The 23,425-nt window shown below is 59.9% G+C and overlaps 1 protein-coding gene across 3 annotated transcripts; it reads left to right on the top strand.

Moving 5' to 3' along the window:
* Positions 1–18,756: 18,756 nt before the first annotated feature.
* On the top strand, positions 18,757–21,842 carry LOC308183950 (uncharacterized protein). Of its 3 annotated transcripts, none has more exons than XM_080570556.1 (9): positions 18,757–19,438; positions 19,686–19,732; positions 19,817–20,083; positions 20,165–20,238; positions 20,327–20,404; positions 20,482–20,568; positions 20,681–20,785; positions 20,873–20,960; positions 21,187–21,842. In XM_080570556.1, exons 1-9 carry the CDS (start codon positions 19,008–19,010, stop codon positions 21,624–21,626), a joined length of 1,617 nt encoding a protein of 538 aa, XP_080426682.1. In that variant the 5' UTR covers positions 18,757–19,007; the 3' UTR covers positions 21,627–21,842. The 3 variants fall into 3 exon arrangements, with proteins under 3 accessions (XP_080426682.1, XP_080426684.1, XP_080426683.1); XM_080570557.1 differs by having other exon boundaries at positions 18,789–19,438; positions 20,868–20,960; positions 21,187–21,447; XM_080570558.1 differs by lacking the exon at positions 20,873–20,960 and having other exon boundaries at positions 18,780–19,438; positions 21,187–21,448.
* The last annotated feature ends 1,583 nt before the right edge of the window (positions 21,843–23,425 follow it).

Here is a 23,425-nt window from a genome sequence, read left to right as displayed (position 1 = left end):
TCCAGCCAGGCAGAGATCTCACAGCAGTGCCCCAGTGCCCTGATGGCTGCTCCTCTTCCCTTCCTCTCCCACAGCAAATTTGAGCTGAAGCTGAAGGAAGCGACAGCTGACGAACTGAAGGTGGGCTGCAAGGCAGAGGGCAGAAGTTGGCCCATCCTTAGAGGGTCAGAGAGGGGGGTGCCAGCGCTGCTTCTGTGCAGCCCAGCGGCCTCAGGCAGCGGTGTAGCTGGGCCAGACATTTGTGCCAGAATGCGGTGGAGAGGGAAGGGGGGGGGACATCATTTCCCTGTGCCTGTCTCTGTGAGTCGCCAGGTCTCCCTGTGCCTTGGGGCAGTGGGGGAGCTAGACGGCATGGCCCCAGAGCTGGAGAGCAGTGAGGGTCCCTGGGTCCCAGCACCGCTGTCCAGAATGCTGTGCCTGTTGTTTTGCAGCACATTGCCCAACTGGAAGAGCAGCTGCGGGAGGAGGAGGAGCAGAGAAAGGTAGCGTGCAGGGGCCAAGGGGAACCGTGGGGGTGCCCGCTGGCACAGGGTGGGTGATGTGGAGGAGGGCTGGAGCGGGCACAGGGAGTCAACAATTCTGTCTCCCAGGTGCTGCGTCAGGAATTAAGGCATCTACAAGAGGATATAGAGGAGAAGGAAACAGAACATGCCTGGTGAGTGAGGACTGCCCCCCTCCCCTCCCTTGGCAGCAGCAGATGGAACTGCAGGCCGTGACACAGGGGTGTGTGATGTCGGAGGTGCTGGAAGCACGACTGTGCTTCCAGCCCATGTCAACCCCTGCCCCTGCCCCCGCCAGCACGGGGCTCCCTAGGGACAGGGACGTCTTTCAGACGAGGGCCCTGTGGGTGGGAACGAAGAATCAGGAGCAGAGCATGTGTCCTTCATCCTGCAGTCCTCGGAAGAAGAATCGCTAAAACTTTGAAAATTTTTAGCTCGATATAGCTACGATCCTTTCGAGGGTCCTAATGAGCACCCCGAAGCAGAGCTTCCTCTGACTGCGGGAGAATACGTTTATGTCTATGGAGACATGGATGAAGACGGCTGGTTTGTGGGAGAGCTGACGGATGGCACGAGAGGATTTGTCCCCTCTAATTTGGTAGAAGAAGTTTCAGACGATGACCTGGTGACAACTGTGCCTCCAGAGCTACGTGATCTCCTGCAGGATAGCGATGATGAACTGAGATCTTGCAGCAGGAGAGGAAGGAAGAAACGGAGGAATCGGAGGAATAAATAAAGATCTTGACCAAGGAATCTGTGTCCCCTGTGTCTCCCCCCCTTCTCCCTCCCCTTCCACAGCTTTTATTGCTGAGCGTGACGTTGCCGTATGGACTATCCCTTTGGTCTTTTTGGGTCAGCTGCCCTGGCAATGCCCCCTCCCCACCTCTTGCCCACAGCCAGCCGACTGGATTTGGGGCTGGGGGGTGGCAGAGGGAGGGCGCTGTGGGAGTCCTGATGCTGTGCCAGCACGGCTCAGCAGTAGACAAAACACATTGGTGCAATATCAAGTCAGTTCTAGCCAGAAGTACAGAGCATAGTGCTGCATGGGCTGCTGTGGGGAAAGTTGAGTCCATCCCAGGCAGACCCAGAACACCATACCCACCGTGGTGGGGATGGTATGACCAGGCAGGGTCTAGAGGGGTGGCTGGATCCCCACTGAAAAAGTCGTCGGGGGGCTGGGAATGATGGGGAAGGGTCTGGATGGTGTGGTGGGAGCTCCTACGCTCACCCAAGTGAGCAAGCAGTATGAGTGTTCTCCAAGGGATGTCAGCTCTGCGCGTGCATGCGCCGGTCAATCTCTAGGGGTGAGAGCACAGCGTGGCCAGCTCCACAGCTCGCTTTGGAGCCTCCTTTTTCCTTCATTCTCGGTCACAATGGTGACCAAGACTCTGCTTTACGCGGCTTGTGGAAAGGCTGCTCAGCCTGTAACTTGTGAAGCTTCTGCTCCCTGCTACGAGCTGCTTGGAAAGGCCCGGCTCTTTCAGAACCCACTTTCCCCTTTGGACCAACGGCCCAGGTGTGCTCGGGGCAGCGGTCTGTGCCAGCTGTGACGCATTTCACACCATTGCTGCTTCTGGAAGCCTGCTGCAGGCCCACCGTGCCTGCTGCCGCCATCGTTCACCCGGCTCTGCCACAAGCACCTTGTTTCTCCTCAGGTGTGGCCTCGAGTGAGCTGTCCCCTCCTGGCTGCCTGCAGGAGAGCTTCAGGGGCCTCAAAGAGAAGGCTCTGCTGGGCTCCGCTGTCACTTTGCCCTTTGGAACAAAAGCGCAAACCTGCGCTACAGCACCGCCGTCGTGCAGCCATCTGGGAGCACAACCAACAGGCTCCCTGAGAATCCCCCGTGCCCCCCAGCGTGCCCCCCATTTTCACTCGCCTGTGCCCCCGCTCCCATATGTCCCCCTTTCCCCTCACTATTTCAACTCCCATGTCCCCACCAGTAGTTTCCCAGTGAGCTACGTCCACGGGGCCTGAGGGAACCGGTGGACTTGCTAAGCCACTGGCCATCATACAGGAGAGGCTGTGGAAGTCTGTTTAAGTAGTTCCCACTGACTGGAGGAGAGGAAACATAGCCCCCATTCTACAAAGGGGAAAATGGAAGACCTGGGAGCTACAAGCCTTCCTCCCTTTGTGGGGGTGCAGAGCCTTCACCACCCTCAGGCGGGAGGCAGAGCTGAGGCAGGGCCGGGCTGGGTGGGGGGGGGGGCGCTCTGGAAGGTTCTGTGCTGTGGGGCGTGCTGGGGGGGGGCACTGGGAGGGGCTGTCCTTAAGGTCAGTGGTCATTAAGGTCCCCTCCAACCCAAAGCATTCTAGGATTCTGTTTCTAAAAACACCTCTTCTGTTCCATCCCAGTAATAATAAACAGCACAAGCAGAAATCAGCTCTGCCAGCCTGGGGTGTCCCCATGCATTCAGGTCGTCCTCATCCCCCCCACACTCACGCTACAGCCTGCCCCATGGGAGGCCAAGGGGAGATGTTTCCCCTGCACTTGCAGCTCTCCAGCAAAGGCCCTGGACTGAATGGAACAGGCGGTGCTGGAGCTACACCGGGGGTGCTTGGAGGGCTTGTAGGCACAGTAAAAGATGCATTTCAAACAGCCCAGCTGGGCCCTGCTCGTGTCCCGCAGCCCGAAGGAGATGCCAGCACGGACGCGCTTTGAACCAGGCCATTTACTGGGGTACTGTGTGTTACTGGCATTTACTGTGGGGTACTGAACCGGACTGTGCGGTGGGGCCTGACAAGTGTCCCTACCTTGTGTTGACCTACAGAAGACGGAGGAACTGGCGAGGAGAAGAGGTGCCTTTTCCTGGCTGTGGTGAGTGTCCCCTCAGGTGCCCTGTGCCCACCCAGGTTCCCCTGCAGCGACTGGGATGGCCAGGACGCCTGCTGCGGCGTGTTTGCCCAATGCCGAGGTGTCTTCCTGGGCTTGTGGAGGCTCACGTCCAAGCCTGTCCGAATGAGCAATGAGAAATGCCTGGAGGGGCAGCCTGTGGGGCTCCCAGAACAGCCCCCTCTGGCATGGGTGCGGGATGCGTCCAGCCTGCCCTTTTTCCAGCTCTTTTTCTGCCCCACAGGACATTCTGCCTGATCTTCCTGTGCGTGGAGCTGGCCGTCACTTTCATGCTGGGTGTCGCGGTGCTCTACGCCTCCTATTACGACCGGGAGTTCTTCCACCTGCTGCTTCATGTGCTGCCAGAAGACATCTTCACTGACCTGGCACACTTCCTTGAAGAGACCCTGTCTCTGGTCAGTGAGGGCGTGCCGCCCCACTGACATCTCCTCTAAATAAAACCGAGGCTGCTCTGCCCAGTTCCTCTGTGCCTGTGCAAGAAAGGGAACTGACCAGGAAAAATACAAGTACTGAGTCCCTCTACAGATAGGTAGGAGAAACTTCACGTTTGCAGGGCCCCGGGGGACTTCAAGCACCATCTGTCTGCTGGAGGGATAACACCGCAAGACATCAGCAATCCGGGAGGGTCCTGGGGTGCGCTGATGGCAGCTTCCTCACCTGCCTGCTATCCCGAGCAGTGGATATGTATGGGGTGAGCAGCCCCTCACCCCAATCCTGAGCGGGGGCTGCTGTTCCCAGCATGGCATAGAGTCTAGGGAAGGGTTTAAAGAAGATGGTAGGAACAAGTCAGGACTGAACTGGTCCTCACAGCTCCTCGCGCTTTGAACCAGGGCATTTAGTGGGGTAAATCCAGGTATGGGGGGCAGTGACCCACCCCTGGGTGCTGTTGACCACTGGTCAATATGCAGATCCCTGAGGAATGCCACTCGTTACTGGTTTCTGGCTGGACACTGAGCCTCTGACCGCTACTCTTTGAGTGCAACCATCTCGCCAATTCCTTACCCACCGAGTTGTCCGTCCATCCGATCCATGTCTCTCCAGTTTAGAGATCATGGGGGACAGTGCAAGTGCTTTGCACGAGTCCAGGTAGATGATGTCCGTTGCTCTTTCCCTACCCACCAATGCTGCAACCCCATCATAGAAGGGCACCAGATTTGTCAGGCATGATCTGCCCCGAGTGAAGCCGTGTTGTCTGTCACCAATCGCCTCCTTATTTTCTATAGCCCTCAGCAACAACTTCTCAGGTACGACGGACAGTGGGTGGTGAAGGCTGTGCACCCCCACAAAGGGAGGAAGGCCATGGGGGGAGCTTTGCTCCCCTTTAACAGGGAGGAGGAGAACTCCTCCATTTTCACTTGCGTGTGCCCCCACTCCTATATGACCCCCTTTCCCCTCACCAGTTCAACTCCTACTCTAGGGCATCCCCCCCACAGTTACCCCCAGCTACGTGCCCCGGGTGCCCCCCAGCACCGTGTGTTCCCTCCCCTAGTGCCCCCCCCCAGCACGCCCCACAGCACAGAACCTTCCAGAGCGCCCCCCCCACCCAGCCCGGCCCTGCCTCAGCTCTGCTCATTCGGACAGGCTTGGACCTGTTCAGTACCGGTTCAGTACCCCACAGTAAATGCCAGTAACACACAGTACCCCAGTAAATGCCCTGGTTCAAAGCGCGTCCGTGCTGGCATCTCCTTCGGGCTGCGGGACACGAGCAGGGCCCAGCTGGGCTGTTTGAAATGCATCTTTTACTGTGCCTACAAGCCCTCCAAGCACCCCCGGTGTAGCTCCAGCACCGCCTGTTCCATTCAGTCCAGGGCCTTTGCTGGAGAGCTGCAACTGCAGGGGAAACATCTCCCCTTGGCCTCCCATGGGGCAGGCTGTAGCGTGAGTGTGGGGGGGATGAGGACGACCTGAATGCATGGGGACACCCCAGGCTGGCAGAGCTGATTTCTGCTTGTGCTGTTTATTATTACTGGGATGGAACAGAAGAGGTGTTTTTAGAAACAGAATCCTAGAATGCTTTGGGTTGGAGGGGACCTTAATGACCACTGACCTTAAGGACAGCCCCTCCCAGTGCCCCCCCCTAGCACGCCCCACAGCACAGAACCTTCCAGAGCGCCCCCCCCCCCCCAGCCCGGCCCTGCCTCAGCTCTGCCTCCCGCCTGAGGGTGGTGAAGGCTCTGCACCCCCACAAAGGGAGGAAGGCTTGTAGCTCCCAGGTCTTCCATTTTCCCCTTTGTAGAATGGGGGCTATGTTTCCTCTCCTCCAGTCAGTGGGAACTACTTAAACAGACTTCCACAGCCTCTCCTGTATGATGGCCAGTGGCTTAGCAAGTCCACCGGTTCCCTCAGGCCCCGTGGACGTAGCTCACTGGGAAACTACTGGTGGGGACATAGGAGTTGAAATAGTGAGGGGAAAGGGGGACATATGGGAGTGGGGGCACAGGCGAGTGAAAATGGGGGGCACGCTGGGGGGCACGGGGGATTCTCAGGGAGCCTGTTGGTTGTGCTCCCAGATGGCTGCACGACGGCGGTGCTGTAGCGCAGGTTTGCGCTTTTGTTCCAAAGGGCAAAGTGACAGCGGAGCCCAGCAGAGCCTTCTCTTTGAGGCCCCTGAAGCTCTCCTGCAGGCAGCCAGGAGGGGACAGCTCACTCGAGGCCACACCTGAGGAGAAACAAGGTGCTTGTGGCAGAGCCGGGTGAACGATGGCGGCAGCAGGCACGGTGGGCCTGCAGCAGGCTTCCAGAAGCAGCAATGGTGTGAAATGCGTCACAGCTGGCACAGACCGCTGCCCCGAGCACACCTGGGCCGTTGGTCCAAAGGGGAAAGTGGGTTCTGAAAGAGCCGGGCCTTTCCAAGCAGCTCGTAGCAGGGAGCAGAAGCTTCACAAGTTACAGGCTGAGCAGCCTTTCCACAGCCCCCTGACGACTTTTTCAGTGGGGATCCAGCCACCCCTCTAGACCCTGCCTGGTCATACCATCCCCACCACGGTGGGTATGGTGTTCTGGGTCTGCCTGGGATGGACTCAACCTTCCCCACAGCAGCCCATGCAGCACTATGCTCTGTACTTCTGGCTAGAACTGACTTGATATTGCACCAATGTGTTTTGTCTACTGCTGAGCCGTGCTGGCACAGCATCAGGACTCCCACAGCGCCCTCCCTCTGCCACCCCCCAGCCCCAAATCCAGTCGGCTGGCTGTGGGCAAGAGGTGGGGAGGGGGCATTGCCAGGGCAGCTGACCCAAAAAGACCAAAGGGATAGTCCATACGGCAACGTCACGCTCAGCAATAAAAGCTGTGGAAGGGGAGGGAGAAGGGGGGGAGACACAGGGGACACAGATTCCTTGGTCAAGATCTTTATTTATTCCTCCGATTCCTCCGTTTCTTCCTTCCTCTCCTGCTGCAAGATCTCAGTTCATCATCGCTATCCTGCAGGAGATCACGTAGCTCTGGAGGCACAGTTGTCACCAGGTCATCGTCTGAAACTTCTTCTACCAAATTAGAGGGGACAAATCCTCTCGTGCCATCCGTCAGCTCTCCCACAAACCAGCCGTCTTCATCCATGTCTCCATAGACATAAACGTATTCTCCCGCAGTCAGAGGAAGCTCTGCTTCGGGGTGCTCATTAGGACCCTCAAAAGGATCGTAGCTGTATCGAGCTAAAAATTTTCGAAGTTTTAGCGATTCTTCTCCCGAGGACTGCAGGATGAAGGACACATGCTCTGCTCCTGCTTCTTCGTTCCCATGCACAGGGCCCTCGTCTGAAAGAAGGCGGCACCCAGGACTGTTGTGTGTGGCATCTGATGTCCAGGTGCTTGTGTGGGATGCCGGGACCTTGGTTGCCTCCTCAGAAACATCAGAGCTGTCTTCGCGGTTGCAAAGGTCATGGGACTGCTCTGCATAGGCCTGTGCTGTGGGAGAAGATGTCACCTGTGGTAGTCCTGAACCGATACGGTTGGATTCTTTTCTTTTTTCTTGCTCAAGTTGCTGAGAGAGCAGCTCCCATTGTTGACTTTGGTGCTGATTCTGTTTCTCTAATTCTCTCAGCTGCGCTTGAGACGCTTGCGTGTCTTCCTCATGTGTCCTTCTTTGCTCTGCCCAAGCCCTCTGCAAATGCTCAACTTCCTCTTTCTTCTTCTGCAGCAGTCGCCTTGTTTCCTCGAGGTCGTTCTCCTGTTGTTGCCTTCGTCCTGCCAGTTGTCTCATGGCTTTCAGTTCACAACCCAGATCTTGCAGTCGTGTTTGAAGACGTTTGGCCTCTCCGATGGCAGAATTTCGCTGCTCTGTCACTTGCACGAGTTTCCCCTTCAGAGCAGCGTTGTCAGATCGAACCTCGTCTATCCGCTCCTTCTGCCCACGGAGCTGAGAATTTTCTTCTGCGCGCCTGGCATTTTCATTTGTCATCTCTCTCAGACGCACTTTCAGCTCCTCGGACCTTTGCTGCAGTCTTGAGCGTTCCTGATCCAGGTTCCTGTGAGGCCCAAGTTTTTTCCCAGCCTCGGTTTCCGATTCCCCTCTCTGCTGCTGGTCGACCTGCTCTGTCTTTGCAGCAGTCTTTCCAGATTTCAGGTCGGTCTCTTTCAGTTGCCTGGTGTTTTCTTTCAGGTGCTTGGTAAGGAGGCCTAGCATACTAGTCTTCTGCTGGAGCCTCTCCACCTCCTCCCCCAGTTCCAGAGCGCTTTCCTTCCCCAGAAGGCGGGTCTCCTCTTGAAGGACACCGCATTGCCTCTGCAGGTCCTCCAGGGCATGCTGCAGATGAGCTTTCTCCTGCAGCAGCTGGCTGTCTCCACTGCCAGGTGGGCAGGCCTCTTGTTGCGCTGCCACCTGAACACCCACGTCTGTGACCGCCCGCCCGCAGCTCTTCCCTTCTCCCTGGAGGTGAGCTTTTAAGCTGGAGTGGGTTGTCTGCTGCCCTCCTCCCCCAGCAGCACCAGATGCACCGGGGCTCTTCGAAGAGCAGGTCCCGGTGGTCCCTGCGCCCAGGCGAGTCTGCAGGCGGTGCCAGGCCGCAGCCCTGTCTTCGCTGTGGGAGGCAGACGGCCTCCCCTCAGCCTGCTCCAGGATGTACTGCTGGAAGAGCCTTCTCTGCAGTTCCAGTTCATTTTGGAGGCTTACGATGCGGGCGGTCTGCTTGCTGTCCTTCCGCCAGTGGAGCTGCCTGTGGACCTCCTGCAGCTTGCTGCGGGCCTCGCTGCTGCTGCTGCAGCCGTGCCTCACCAGCTCCTCGGCCAGCTCCTGCTGCAGGTCCCGCGCCTGGCGGACGGCGTCGTCCCGCTGCTCTTGGAGCAACTCCTGTGCCTGGCGCCACTCGGCCTCCTTCTCACGCAGCAGCTGACGGATCTCTGTTGCCCGCTGCTTCTGGCTCAGCTCCCACAGCCGCTGCAGCTCCCGTGCCCGTTGCTGCTCCCATCTGGAGCGTAGCTTCTCAGCCAGAAGCTGCCGCTCCTGCTCTGCCATCTTCTTTATCTCGCGGGTTTCATCAGCAAAGCGGCGGTGCAGCTCCTGCGAGTGGAGACGCTCGGCCTCCAGCTGGGCCCGCAGCGCCTCCAGCTCCTGCCTGTGCTCCTCCTGCTGCACAGGCCCGCTGGGGGGTCGCGCTGGGCCCCGACGGGATGAGGGGTGACTGTGCGCCACGGGCCCCTGGCCCACACCAGCCCGGATCATGGCTTAAGGAATGAGAACGATGAACGTTCACCAAACGCTGCCAGCAATAGCCACCAGCGATCGCACGGCCTGGACCTCTGAGGGACAGCAGCCTCTGAGCCCTCAGCAGACACCGGCTCCCAGCACCGCGCAGCAGCAGAGGTCGCCTCTGCCACTGGCCCGGCCTGGGCGAGCGCGGCCTTATATAGTGTCCGGGTGATGGCGTCATAGAGGAGGGATGACGTCATATGACCTTATATGGTGCGTGCCCGCCCGGACACACCCCGACAGCCTCAGCGCAAGGGGTGCAGAGGAGGGAGGTGAAGGGTTGTTAACGAGTGCAGACGCAGCCCCCGCGCAGGTGCGCAACGAGAATGTGTCTGTGAGGCCTCAGGCACGGGCACAGCTTACGGGTCTGGGCCACGTCTGTCCTTTAGTGGGGGAAGCGTGGTAGTGATGACATACAGCATTACACAGCCATTAGCATGGGTTGTTAACGAGGGTTAACAACCCCTAGAAGGGTTGTTAACGAGGTCATATGACGTCATCCCTCCTCTAAGACGTTTGGAACAACCTTCCGATAGCTAAATCTGGAGAAAGCCGGGGAGCGCAGTGATACATGGCAAGGAGTAATGGCTTTAAACTAAAAGAGGGTAGATTTAGATGAGATACAAGGAAGAAATTCTTCACTCAGAGGGTGGCGAGGCACTGGAACAGGCTGCTCAGAGAAGCTGTGGATGCCCCATCCCTGGAAGTGTTTAAGGCCAGGCTGGACGGGGCTTGGAGCAAGCTGGTCTAGTGGAAGGTGTCCCTACCCACGGCAGGGGGACTGGAATTTGATTCTCTTGAAGGGCCTTTCCAACCCAACCCCTTCTATGGTTCTGTGATCCTATGAGTGTCCTTCCCATGGGTCTGGAGCTCCAGCAGCTGGAGGGATGGTTGCCCAGATGGAGGAGTTGGGTCCGGGGGTCCCTCTTCCTGCCCCTCAGTGCCTGCAGGGCTGGGTAGGAGAGGGGACGCGGTGCCCGAGGGCAGCCAGGAGGGGACACTGGCAAGGATCTCCAGCCAGGCAGAGATCTCACAGCAGTGCCCCAGTGCCCTGATGGCTGCTCCTCTTCCCTTCCTCTCCCACAGCAAATTTGAGCTGAAGCTGAAGGAAGCGACAGCTGACGAACTGAAGGTGGGCTGCAAGGCAGAGGGCAGAAGTTGGCCCATCCTTAGAGGGTCAGAGAGGGGGGTGCCAGCGCTGCTTCTGTGCAGCCCAGCGGCCTCAGGCAGCGGTGTAGCTGGGCCAGACATTTGTGCCAGAATGCGGTGGAGAGGGAAGGGGGGGGGACATCATTTCCCTGTGCCTGTCTCTGTGAGTCGCCAGGTCTCCCTGTGCCTTGGGGCAGTGGGGGAGCTAGACGGCATGGCCCCAGAGCTGGAGAGCAGTGAGGGTCCCTGGGTCCCAGCACCGCTGTCCAGAATGCTGTGCCTGTTGTTTTGCAGCACATTGCCCAACTGGAAGAGCAGCTGCGGGAGGAGGAGGAGCAGAGAAAGGTAGCGTGCAGGGGCCAAGGGGAACCGTGGGGGTGCCCGCTGGCACAGGGTGGGTGATGTGGAGGAGGGCTGGAGCGGGCACAGGGAGTCAACAATTCTGTCTCCCAGGTGCTGCGTCAGGAATTAAGGCATCTACAAGAGGATATAGAGGAGAAGGGAACAGAACATGCCTGGTGAGTGAGGACTGCCCCCCTCCCCTCCCTTGCCGCACACTTGTACCCAGGGGCTTCTCCGCAGCACCCAGCGGAGCAATGGGACCGCCAGGGCTGGAGCCGGGCAACCAGGGATGGAGTGTGGGAGCGAGTTCTGATCAGCACCTGGCGTGACAGAGGAGCCCCATCCCAGTCCTGGGGTGTGCACGTGCTGCTGGGGAGCCCCCGTGGTGATGGAGTTCTGCACTCACCCAACCAAAAACCCTGTTACTTGCAGGCAGCAGCAGATGGAACTGCAGGCCGTGACACAGGGGTGTGTGCACCACCACAGGGGTGTGCTCCACCCGATGGAGCTCACCAGAGAGGTCAGTGTCCCCTCCTCTGTCCGTGTCCCTCAGCTGTGACAGCTAGGGCAGTGTCAGGGGCTAAGTGCCTCTCTCCCGCTCCTCTTTGCAGAAACGTTGCGTGGCCCAGCTTCAGGAGTTGGTGGAATCGTTGAAGGTGAGTTCACAGACCCTCAGAGTCAGAGAATCACAGAAGGCTTGAGGTAGGAAGAGATGGCTGGTGGCGATGATCTTATCAATGACAAATTCAAGGAGAATGGCAAGGATATCCTGCCAGGTGGAGAGGAAGCTCCAGGGAGACCTTTGGAACAACCTTCCGATAGCTAAAGCTGGAGAAAGCCGGGGAGCGCAGTGATACATGGCAAGGAGTAATGGCTTTAAACTAAAAGAGGGTAGATTTAGATGAGATACAAGGAAGAAATTCTTCACTCAGAGGGTGGCGAGGCACTGGAACAGGCTGCTCAGAGAAGCTGTGGATGCCCCATCCCTGGAAGTGTTTAAGGCCAGGCTGGACGGGGCTTGGAGCAAGCTGGTCTAGTGGAAGGTGTCCCTACCCACGGCAGGGGGACTGGAATTTGATTCTCTTGAAGGGCCTTTCCAACCCAACCCCTTCTATGGTTCTGTGATCCTATGAGTGTCCTTCCCATGGGTCTGGAGCTCCAGCAGCTGGAGGGATGGTTGCCCAGATGGAGGAGTTGGGTCCGGGGGTCCCTCTTCCTGCCCCTCAGTGCCTGCAGGGCTGGGTAGGAGAGGGGACACGGTGCCCGAGGGCAGCCAGGAGGGGACACTGGCAAGGATCTCCAGCCAGGCAGAGATCTCACAGCAGTGCCCCAGTGCCCTGATGGCTGCTCCTCTTCCCTTCCTCTCCCACAGCAAATTTGAGCTGAAGCTGAAGGAAGCGACAGCTGACGAACTGAAGGTGGGCTGCAAGGCAGAGGGCAGAAGTTGGCCCATCCTTAGAGGGTCAGAGAGGGGGGTGCCAGCGCTGCTTCTGTGCAGCCCAGCGGCCTCAGGCAGCGGTGTAGCTGGGCCAGACATTTGTGCCAGAATGCGGTGGAGAGGGAAGGGGGGGGGACATCATTTCCCTGTGCCTGTCTCTGTGAGTCGCCAGGTCTCCCTGTGCCTTGGGGCAGTGGGGGAGCTAGACGGCATGGCCCCAGAGCTGGAGAGCAGTGAGGGTCCCTGGGTCCCAGCACCGCTGTCCAGAATGCTGTGCCTGTTGTTTTGCAGCACATTGCCCAACTGGAAGAGCAGCTGCGGGAGGAGGAGGAGCAGAGAAAGGTAGCGTGCAGGGGCCAAGGGGAACCGTGGGGGTGCCCGCTGGCACAGGGTGGGTGATGTGGAGGAGGGCTGGAGCGGGCACAGGGAGTCAACAATTCTGTCTCCCAGGTGCTGCGTCAGGAATTAAGGCATCTACAAGAGGATATAGAGGAGAAGGAAACAGAACATGCCTGGTGAGTGAGGACTGCCCCCCTCCCCTCCCTTGGCAGCAGCAGATGGAACTGCAGGCCGTGACACAGGGGTGTGTGATGTCGGAGGTGCTGGAAGCACGACTGTGCTTCCAGCCCATGTCAACCCCTGCCCCTGCCCCCGCCAGCACGGGGCTCCCTAGGGACAGGGACGTCTTTCAGACGAGGGCCCTGTGGGTGGGAACGAAGAATCAGGAGCAGAGCATGTGTCCTTCATCCTGCAGTCCTCGGAAGAAGAATCGCTAAAACTTCGAAAATTTTTAGCTCGATATAGCTACGATCCTTTCGAGGGTCCTAATGAGCACCCCGAAGCAGAGCTTCCTCTGACTGCGGGAGAATACGTTTATGTCTATGGAGACATGGATGAAGACGGCTGGTTTGTGGGAGAGCTGACGGATGGCACGAGAGGATTTGTCCCCTCTAATTTGGTAGAAGAAGTTTCAGACGATGACCTGGTGACAACTGTGCCTCCAGAGCTACGTGATCTCCTGCAGGATAGCGATGATGAACTGAGATCTTGCAGCAGGAGAGGAAGGAAGAAACGGAGGAATCGGAGGAATAAATAAAGATCTTGACCAAGGAATCTGTGTCCCCTGTGTCTCCCCCCCTTCTCCCTCCCCTTCCACAGCTTTTATTGCTGAGCGTGACGTTGCCGTATGGACTATCCCTTTGGTCTTTTTGGGTCAGCTGCCCTAGCAATGCCCCCTCCCCACCTCTTGCCCACAGCCAGCCGACTGGATTTGGGGCTGGGGGGTGGCAGAGGGAGGGCGCTGTGGGAGTCCTGATGCTGTGCCAGCACGGCTCAGCAGTAGACAAAACACATTGGTGCAATATCAAGTCAGTTCTAGCCAGAAGTACAGAGCATAGTGCTGCATGGGCTGCTGTGGGGAAGGTTGAGTCCATCCCAGGCAGACCCAGAACACCATACCCACCGTGGTGGGGATGGTATGACCAGGCAGGGTCTAGAGGGGTGGCTGGATCCCCACTGAAAAAGTCGTCAGGGGGCTGTGGAAAGGCTGCTCAGCCTGTAACTTGTGAAGCTTCTGCTCCCTGCTACGAGCTGCTTGGAAAGGCCCGGCTCTTTCAGAACCCACTTTCCCCTTTGGACCAACGGCCCAGGTGTGCTCGGGGCAGCGGTCTGTGCCAGCTGTGACGCATTTCACACCATTGCTGCTTCTGGAAGCCTGCTGCAGGCCCACCGTGCCTGCTGCCGCCATCGTTCACCCGGCTCTGCCACAAGCACCTTGTTTCTCCTCAGGTGTGGCCTCGAGTGAGCTGTCCCCTCCTGGCTGCCTGCAGGAGAGCTTCAGGGGCCTCAAAGAGAAGGCTCTGCTGGGCTCCGCTGTCACTTTGCCCTTTGGAACAAAAGCGCAAACCTGCGCTACAGCACCGCCGTCGTGCAGCCATCTGGGAGCACAACCAACAGGCTCCCTGAGAATCCCCCGTGCCCCCCAGCGTGCCCCCCATTTTCACTCGCCTGTGCCCCCGCTCCCATATGTCCCCCTTTCCCCTCACTATTTCAACTCCCATGTCCCCACCAGTAGTTTCCCAGTGAGCTACGTCCACGGGGCCTGAGGGAACCGGTGGACTTGCTAAGCCACTGGCCATCATACAGGAGAGGCTGTGGAAGTCTGTTTAAGTAGTTCCCACTGACTGGAGGAGAGGAAACATAGCCCCCATTCTACAAAGGGGAAAATGGAAGACCTGGGAGCTACAAGCCTTCCTCCCTTTGTGGGGGTGCAGAGCCTTCACCACCCTCAGGCGGGAGGCAGAGCTGAGGCAGGGCCGGGCTGGGTGGGGGGGGGCGCTCTGGAAGGTTCTGTGCTGTGGGGCGTGCTGGGGGGGGGCACTGGGAGGGGCTGTCCTTAAGGTCAGTGGTCATTAAGGTCCCCTCCAACCCAAAGCCTTCTAGGATTCTGTTTCTAAAAACACCTCTTCTGTTCCATCCCAGTAATAATAAACAGCACAAGCAGAAATCAGCTCTGCCAGCCTGGGGTGTCCCCATGCATTCAGGTCGTCCTCATCCCCCCCACACTCACGCTACAGCCTGCCCCATGGGAGGCCAAGGGGAGATGTTTCCCCTGCAGTTGCAGCTCTCCAGCAAAGGCCCTGGACTGAATGGAACAGGCGGTGCTGGAGCTACACCGGGGGTGCTTGGAGGGCTTGTAGGCACAGTAAAAGATGCATTTCAAACAGCCCAGCTGGGCCCTGCTCGTGTCCCGCAGCCCGAAGGAGATGCCAGCACGGACGCGCTTTGAACCAGGGCATTTACTGGGGTACTGTGTGTTACTGGCATTTACTGTGGGGTACTGAACCGGACTGTGCGGTGGGGCCTGACAAGTGTCCCTACCTTGTGTTGACCTACAGAAGACGGAGGAACTGGCGAGGAGAAGAGGTGCCATTTCCTGGCTGTGGTGAGTGTCCCCTCAGGTGCCCTGTGCCCACCCAGGTTCCCCTGCAGCGACTGGGATGGCCAGGACGCCTGCTGCGGCGTGTTTGCCCAATGCCGAGGTGTCTTCCCTGGCTTGTGGAGGCTCACGTCCAAGCCTGTCCGAATGAGCAATGAGAAATGCCTGGAGGGGCAGCCTGTGGGGCTCCCAGAACAGCCCCCTCTGGCATGGGTGCGGGATGCGTCCAGCCTGCCCTTTTTCCAGCTCTTTTTCTGCCCCACAGGACATTCTGCCTGATCTTCCTGTGCGTGGAGCTGGCCGTCACTTTCATGCTGGGTGTCGCGGTGCTCTACGCCTCCTATTACGACCGGGAGTTCTTCCACCTGCTGCTTCATGTGCTGCCAGAAGACATCTTCACTGACCTGGCACACTTCCTTGAAGAGACCCTGTCTCTGGTCAGTGAGGGCGTGCCGTCCCACTGACATCTCCTCTAAATAAAACCGAGGCTGCTCTGCCCAGTTCCTCTGTGCCTGTGCAAGAAAGGGAACTGACCAGGAAAAAAACAAGTACTGAGTCCCTCTACAGATAGGTAGGAGAAACTTCACGTTTGCAGGGCCCCGGGGGACTTCAAGCACCATCTGTCTGCTGGAGGGATAACACCGCAAGACATCAGCAATCCGGGAGGGTCCTGGGGTGCGCTGATGGCAGCTTCCTCACCTGCCTGCTATCCCGAGCAGTGGATATGTATGGGGTGAGCAGCCCCTCACCCCAATCCTGAGCGGGGGCTGCTGTTCCCAGCATGGTATAGAGTCTAGGGAAGGGTTTAAAGAAGATGGTAGGAACAAGTCAGGACTGAACTGGTCCTCACAGCTCCTTGCGCTTTGAACCAGGGCATTTACTGGGGTAAATCCAGGTATGGGGGGCAGTGACCCACCCCTGGGTGCTAATGGAGGGCTGGGAAGCGTCCCTCCACAACTCACTTCTGGCACCAGCCCCAGAGCAGTGACAGCCATGTCCCAGTGGGCAGCAGCACTGAATCCCAGCTCAGAAATCTGTGCTCGTCCATGTGTCGCAAAAGGAATGATGCGCTTCACTCCTAAGAGAGAAGCAGCAATAGATTTATTGCTGAAAACAGTGATGGAGCAAAGCCAAATATGCCTGCTGAATGGCTGCTTGGCAGCTTACCAGTGTGTGGGGCTAGCAGAGGGCATCAAACAGACCTCAGTGTGACCACAAGTCAGCCCAGCCTTACAGGGTGCAGTGCACACAGGGGCCTGGCACACCCCATCATTATCTGGGCACTACTGAGCGCACAACTCATACATGCTGGCCTGCTGTACGAATGAGAGGTCTGTTGGGCCTGCTGGGAACCTCTTGTCCCGATGCGGGAAACGTTTCTTGGCGCGCAACCTCAAGTTTCTTAGTGAGTGGGGCTACATCTGGCTGGTGGCCAGTCTCTAGCGGTCTTCCCCAGGGCTCAGTTCTGGGGCCAATTACCTTCAACATGTTTATCAAAGATCTAGGTGCAGGAGAGGAATGGGTCCTCAGCAAGTTTGCCAATGACACTAAACTGGGAGGCACCGTTGACTCCGTGGAGGACTGAGAGGCTTTGCAGAAGGATCTAGACAGATTGGCACACTGGGAGATTAGTAACGGCATGAAGTTCAACAACGGAAGATGCCAGGTGCTGCCCCTGGGACAGCGTAATGCTGGATGCAAGCACAGGCTGGGAGACGAGTGGCTGGAGAGAGCAGCTCAGCAGAACGGGCTCTGGAGGTGCAGCTCCACAGCAGGCTCAGCGTGAGCCAGCAGCCAAGTCCTGGCAGCCACGAGGGCAAAATGCATTCTGGAGTGCATTCAACCCAGTAAAGCCAGCCGTTAATTGTCTTGCTGCGTTTAATTATCTTAATTAATTAATTAATAATTAATTTTCTTGCTGTATTTAGTACGTGTGCAGCCTCACCTTGAGTATTGTGTGCACTTCTGGGCTCCACAACACAAAAGGGATGTGGACGTCCTTGAAAGTGTCCGGAGCAGGGCAACAAAGCTGGCAAAAGGGCTGGAAGCCACGTCCTGTGAGGACAGGCTGAGGTCACCTGGCTTGTCTAGGCTGGAGAAGAGAAGGCAAAGAGGCCACCTCATTGCTTTCTACAACTTCCCGAGGAGGAGAAATGCAGAGGCAGGTGTCGATCTCTTCTCCACACTCACACACTACAGCCGGCACTGGGGGGGGGGTGTCCTTAAGGTCAGTGGTCATTAAGGTCCCCTCCAACCCAAAGCATTCTAGGATCCTGTTTCTAAAAACACCTCTTCTGTTCCATCCCAGTAATAATAAACAGCACAAGCAGAAATCAGCTCTGCCAGCCTGGGGTGTCCCCATGCATTCAGGTCGTCCTCATCCCCCCCACACTCACGCTACAGCCTGCCCCATGGGAGGCCAAGGGGAGATGTTTCCCCTGCAGTTGCAGCTCTCCAGCAAAGGCCCTGGACTGAATGGAACAGGCGGTGCTGGAGCTACACCGGGGGTGCTTGGAGGGCTTGTAGGCACAGTAAAAGATGCATTTCAAACAGCCCAGCTGGGCCCTGCTCGTGTCCCGCAGCCCGAAGGAGATGCCAGCACGGACGCGCTTTGAACCAGGCCATTTACTGGGGTACTGTGTGTTACTGGCATTTACTGTGGGGTACTGAACCGGACTGTGCGGTGGGGCCTGACAAGTGTCCCTACCTTGTGTTGACCTACAGAAGATGGAGGAACTGGCGAGGAGAAGAGGTGCCTTTTCCTGGCTGTGGTGAGTGTCCCCTCAGATGCCCTGTGCCCACCCAGGTTCCCCTGCAGCGACTGGGATGGCCAGGACGCCTGCTGCGGCGTGTTTGCCCAATGCCGAGGTGTCTTCCCTGGCTTGTGGAGGCTCACGTCCAAGCCTGTCCGAATGAGCAATGAGAAATGCCTGGAGGGGCAGCCTGTGGGGCTCCCAGAACAGCCCCCTCTGGCATGGGTGCGGGATGCGTCCAGCCTGCCCTTTTTCCAGCTCTTTTTCTGCCCCACAGGACATTCTGCCTGATCTTCCTGTGCGTGGAGCTGGCCGTCACTTTCATGCTCGGTGTCGCGGTGCTCTACGCCTCCTATTACGACCGGGAGTTCTTCCACCTGTTGCTTCATGTGCTGCCAGAAGACATCTTCACTGACCTGGCACACTTCCTTGAAGAGACCCTGTCTCTGGTCAGTGAGGGCGTGCCGCCCCACTGCCATCTCCTCTAAATAAAACCGAGGCTGCTCTGCCCAGTTCCTCTGTGCCTGTGCAAGAAAGGGAACTGACCAGGAAAAAAACAAGTACTGAGTCCCTCTACAGATAGGTAGGAGAAACTTCACGTTTGCAGGGCCCCGGGGGACTTCAAGCACCATCTGTCTGCTGGAGGGATAACACCGCAAGACATCAGCAATCCGGGAGGGTCCTGGGGTGCGCTGATGGCAGCTTCCTCACCTGCCTGCTATCCCGAGCAGTGGATATGTATGGGGTGAGCAGCCCCTCACCCCAATGCTGAGCGGGGGCTGCTGTTCCCAGCATGGCATAGAGTCTAGGGAAGGGTTTAAAGAAGATGGTAGGAACAAGTCAGGACTGAACTGGTCCTCACAGCTCCTCGCGCTTTGAACCAGGGCATTTACTGGGGTAAATCCAGGTATGGGGGGCAGTGACCCACCCCTGGGTGCTAATGGAGGGCTGGGAAGGGCCCCTCTGTTAGCATCCTTGAAGACACGTAATCCACAAAGGCTGGAGCCCGGGGGCGGCGCTGTCGGGGGCGGCACCGGGGGCCGGGGCCGAGGCCGGGACCGGGAGCGGGGCCCGACCCGCGTCCGCCGCTATCCCACAGTCCCCAGGGGGGCGCTCTGCCCGCCGCCTCCTCTCTGTGGTCGGCCGCTCCTTGGCGGGCGGCTGATAGGGGGCGGTGCTTGAGCGGCGCGGACCAATCCCGACAGCGCCGCCGGCGTCGGGAAGCCTCCTATTGGCCGGCCCCGCATCGCGCGGGGACCAATCCCCGCCGCCGTTGGTTTGGAAACCGGCGGCGCGCGGCGCGGGGCCCGTCGAAGGGTCCCGGCGGGGCCGGGCGCAGGGTGCGGAGCCCCCATGGCGTCTCGCGGCCCCCCCGGCGGCGGGGAGAGCCGGGCCACGGAGCCCCGCGGGACGCCCCCGTTCCGGGCGGACCCGGCGGCGCTGGCCGCGATCCTCAGCGGGCCGGGCCCGGGCCCGGGAGCGCGGCCCGAGGCTCGGCCCGGCGGCGCCGTCAGGGCCTCGCTGGCCGGGCGCGTCCCGCTGCGGCTCGGCTCCCTCCGCACCCAGATGCGCGCCCCCGGTGCCGCCGCCCGCTGCTGCCGCCGCTCAGCGCCCCGCTCCCCGCAGGCCTCGCGGCCGCTCCAGCGCCACCTCGACCGCGCCTCCGGTTTCTCTGTTCGGGCTCCCGGGGGCCCCCCGCGCCCCCTCGCCCTCCCTGCCGCCGCCCCGGTTCTCGAGCGCCGCGGCGAAGCCCCGAAGGGGGCGGCCGGGGCCCGGTCCCGCAGGTGAGGGGAGGGAGCGGGGGAGCCCCGCCGGCGGCTCTCGGCCCGGGGAGGGGACGGGAGGGGAAGGGGAGCGGCCGGTGCTGGGACGCCCCTCCCGGGACCGGCTTTGGGGCTGTCCCGGGGATGCTCGGTTCCTGCCACGAACCAGCCACACACAGGACGAGCGCACCCCGGCCAGCCCCTCCCCCGCTGTTTTTTTTTGGGGGGGGTCCTAACCCCACCCCTAAGGCCCCCCCCGCCCCTGCAGCCTGAAAAAACACACGGACCAGGATCCCCCCGCAGTGGTGAAAGCAGGTGGGTGCCCCCCACCCCCTGCAGCACCCAGGTGTTTGGGTGCTGCCCCCCCCACCCCATAACTGTGCCTCTCCCTCCCCACAGAGACCCTCCCGGCTGCGCTGGCCCCTGTCCTGCCCAGTGAGCAGCTGAGCGAGACGGGGGGAGCCACGGGGGGCAGACCCTGCCTGGCCCGCCGAGTGCCCGCCCGCGTCCCCTCCTCGGCCAGGGGCACCGCAGGAGCTGCCCGGGGGGCACAGGGGCTCCCACAAACCGCGGGGGGGGCCCAAGCTGAACCGCCAGGTTCCCTCCTTACCCAGGAGAGCGCGTCCATGCTCCCAGACCGCCCCTCGAATGAAAGCAGCACCCCAGGTATGCCCCCTGTGCCCCCCACGCTGCCGCCCTGCACTGGGGGGGGGCTGTACTGGTGCTCAGGACCCCCCCCGCCTGCAGGCACTGACCCCCCCCGAGCATCTGGACCCTCCAACGTCGGCTTGGCTCGCCGTGTGCCCATCACCAAGGCCATGGTTTGTATGGGGGGGGGGGTGAAGGGGCAGGTGCCAGTGCTGAGCCCCCCCACCCCAAAATCCCTCTGCCCGCCATCTCGCCCTGCAGCGCTTTGAGGCATCCAAAGAGCGCTTCTTCCGCACGCCGCGCCTCACCCCCCGCAGCCGCGTGTTGGGCACCCACCAGGTGGGTGACAAGCCGGGGGGGTGGGGGTCCAAGCCCACCCCCCTCCCCCCCACGCTGACGGCAGCGTCACCCCGCAGCGCCCCCTGAAGTGGAGACTGGCCCTGTCCCCCCAGCCTGGCCCCAGCACCGATGCTGCTGAGAGCAAGGAGGAGGCCCCACCCTGGGTGAGTGCCAGGGAGCACTGAGCCCTTCGGGGTCCCCCCCCTCAGAGGCTGGGACTTGTGGCAGCAGCGCCCCCCCCCCCCACCTGCCTTGATTTTGGCATCCCTCCCGCAGGAGGACATCGTGGTGCAGCTCTTCAGGGAGGACGAGGGCCAGCAGGAGCCCGAGGGGCAGACACCGGCTCTGCCCAGCACCTCGCCGAGCTCCAGCACGGCTCAGGTGGGGAGGTCCCGGGGGGGTCCCTGTGGAGGTGGGGGGAGGTGTGGAGGATGGAGCCTAACGGGGGGGACCTTCCTCCCAGGACAGGGCCGTGGTGCAGCTCTTCGCGGGGGAAAAGGGCTGGCAGGATGCCGAAGTGATGGTGAACGCGGTGCTGGCTCTGCCCAAGGCTCAGGTGGGGAGGCCTTGGGGGGGGAGATGGACAGAGCCTGGGTGAGGGGAGGGAGACCTGGGGTCAGAGCGGCGGGGCAGGGGGACATTCCCTGGGGAGGTGGAGGGGACCCCGGGGTTCAGACTGGAGGGCACTGCGTGGGGCAGGGAGGCCGGGGGCACCGAGATGTCGTCCCCCCATTCCGGGGGTGTCCCACGCAGAGCTGTGCACTCAGGCTTTCCCCCCGCAGCGTGTGACCCTGCTGCTGCAGCTGCTGTGGCAGGATTTGCAGGGCCTTCCTGGCGTGACGGAGGTGCTCAGGAACCTTTGGGGTCGTGTGGCCCAGCACGGCCTGGTCCCCGTGTCCCCCCACCAGGGCCCCTGCAAGCACCCAGGGCAGCTGTGACCACATCCACCCCCCTGGGGCTGGGGGCTGCCCCCGTGGGCACCATCGCGCTGCTAATAAACTCTTTTGTGCTGCACGTTGCCGCGGGGTCTCTGTGGGTGCTGGGAGCCCCTGCCCTGCTGCTGCCGCCATGGGGGCCCTGGGTGCTGCCCCCCAGCAGGCAGGGCTGCGCTGTCCCCCCCGTAATGGCTACGCAGTGCCTGCACTGGGGAGGAGGCTCTGGGGGGGCCCAGGGCTGTGGAAACATCTCCCCTTGGCCACCCATGGGGCAGGCTGTAGCGTGAGTGTGGGGGGGATGAGGACGACCTGAATGCATGGGGACACCCCAGGCTGGCAGAGCTGATTTCTGCTTGTGCTGTTTATTATTACTGGGATGGAACAGAAGAGGTGTTTTTAGAAACAGAATCCTAGAATGCTTTGGGTTGGAGGGGACCTTAATGACCACTGACCTTAAGGACAGCCCCTCCCAGTGCCCCCCCCCAGCACGCCCCACAGCACAGAACCTTCCAGAGCGCCCCCCCCCACCCAGCCCGGCCCTGCCTCAGCTCTGCCTCCCGCCTGAGGGTGGTGAAGGCTCTGCACCCCCACAAAGGGAGGAAGGCTTGTAGCTCCCAGGTCTTCCATTTTCCCCTTTGTAGAATGGGGGCTATGTTTCCTCTCCTCCAGTCAGTGGGAACTACTTAAACAGACTTCCACAGCCTCTCCTGTATGATGGCCAGTGGCTTAGCAAGTCCACCGGTTCCCTCAGGCCCCGTGGACGTAGCTCACTGGGAAACTACTGGTGGGGACATGGGAGTTGAAATAGTGAGGGGAAAGGGGGACATATGGGAGTGGGGGCACAGGCGAGTGAAAATGGGGGGCACGCTGGGGGGCACGGGGGATTCTCAGGGAGCCTGTTGGTTGTGCTCCCAGATGGCTGCACGACGGCGGTGCTGTAGCGCAGGTTTGCGCTTTTGTTCCAAAGGGCAAAGTGACAGCGGAGCCCAGCAGAGCCTTCTCTTTGAGGCCCCTGAAGCTCTCCTGCAGGCAGCCAGGAGGGGACAGCTCACTCGAGGCCACACCTGAGGAGAAACAAGGTGCTTGTGGCAGAGCCGGGTGAACGATGGCGGCAGCAGGCACGGTGGGCCTGCAGCAGGCTTCCAGAAGCAGCAATGGTGTGAAATGCGTCACAGCTGGCACAGACCGCTGCCCCGAGCACACCTGGGCCGTTGGTCCAAAGGGGAAAGTGGGTTCTGAAAGAGCCGGGCCTTTCCAAGCAGCTCGTAGCAGGGAGCAGAAGCTTCACAAGTTACAGGCTGAGCAGCCTTTCCACAGCCCCCTGACGACTTTTTCAGTGGGGATCCAGCCACCCCTCTAGACCCTGCCTGGTCATACCATCCCCACCACGGTGGGTATGGTGTTCTGGGTCTGCCTGGGATGGACTCAACCTTCCCCACAGCAGCCCATGCAGCACTATGCTCTGTACTTCTGGCTAGAACTGACTTGATATTGCACCAATGTGTTTTGTCTACTGCTGAGCCGTGCTGGCACAGCATCAGGACTCCCACAGCGCCCTCCCTCTGCCACCCCCCAGCCCCAAATCCAGTCGGCTGGCTGTGGGCAAGAGGTGGGGAGGGGGCATTGCCAGGGCAGCTGACCCAAAAAGACCAAAGGGATAGTCCATACGGCAACGTCACGCTCAGCAATAAAAGCTGTGGAAGGGGAGGGAGAAGGGGGGGAGACACAGGGGACACAGATTCCTTGGTCAAGATCTTTATTTATTCCTCCGATTCCTCCGTTTCTTCCTTCCTCTCCTGCTGCAAGATCTCAGTTCATCATCGCTATCCTGCAGGAGATCACGTAGCTCTGGAGGCACAGTTGTCACCAGGTCATCGTCTGAAACTTCTTCTACCAAATTAGAGGGGACAAATCCTCTCGTGCCATCCGTCAGCTCTCCCACAAACCAGCCGTCTTCATCCATGTCTCCATAGACATAAACGTATTCTCCCGCAGTCAGAGGAAGCTCTGCTTCGGGGTGCTCATTAGGACCCTCGAAAGGATCGTAGCTGTATCGAGCTAAAAATTTTCGAAGTTTTAGCGATTC

The sequence above is a fragment of the Anser brachyrhynchus genome (genome assembly GCF_964034855.1).
Source record: "Anser brachyrhynchus genome assembly, chromosome: 29".
NCBI classification, from domain to species: domain Eukaryota; kingdom Metazoa; phylum Chordata; class Aves; order Anseriformes; family Anatidae; genus Anser; species Anser brachyrhynchus.
The sequence above is the reverse complement of the archived record's forward strand: the minus strand, read 5'-3'. Positions and strand labels throughout refer to the sequence as shown.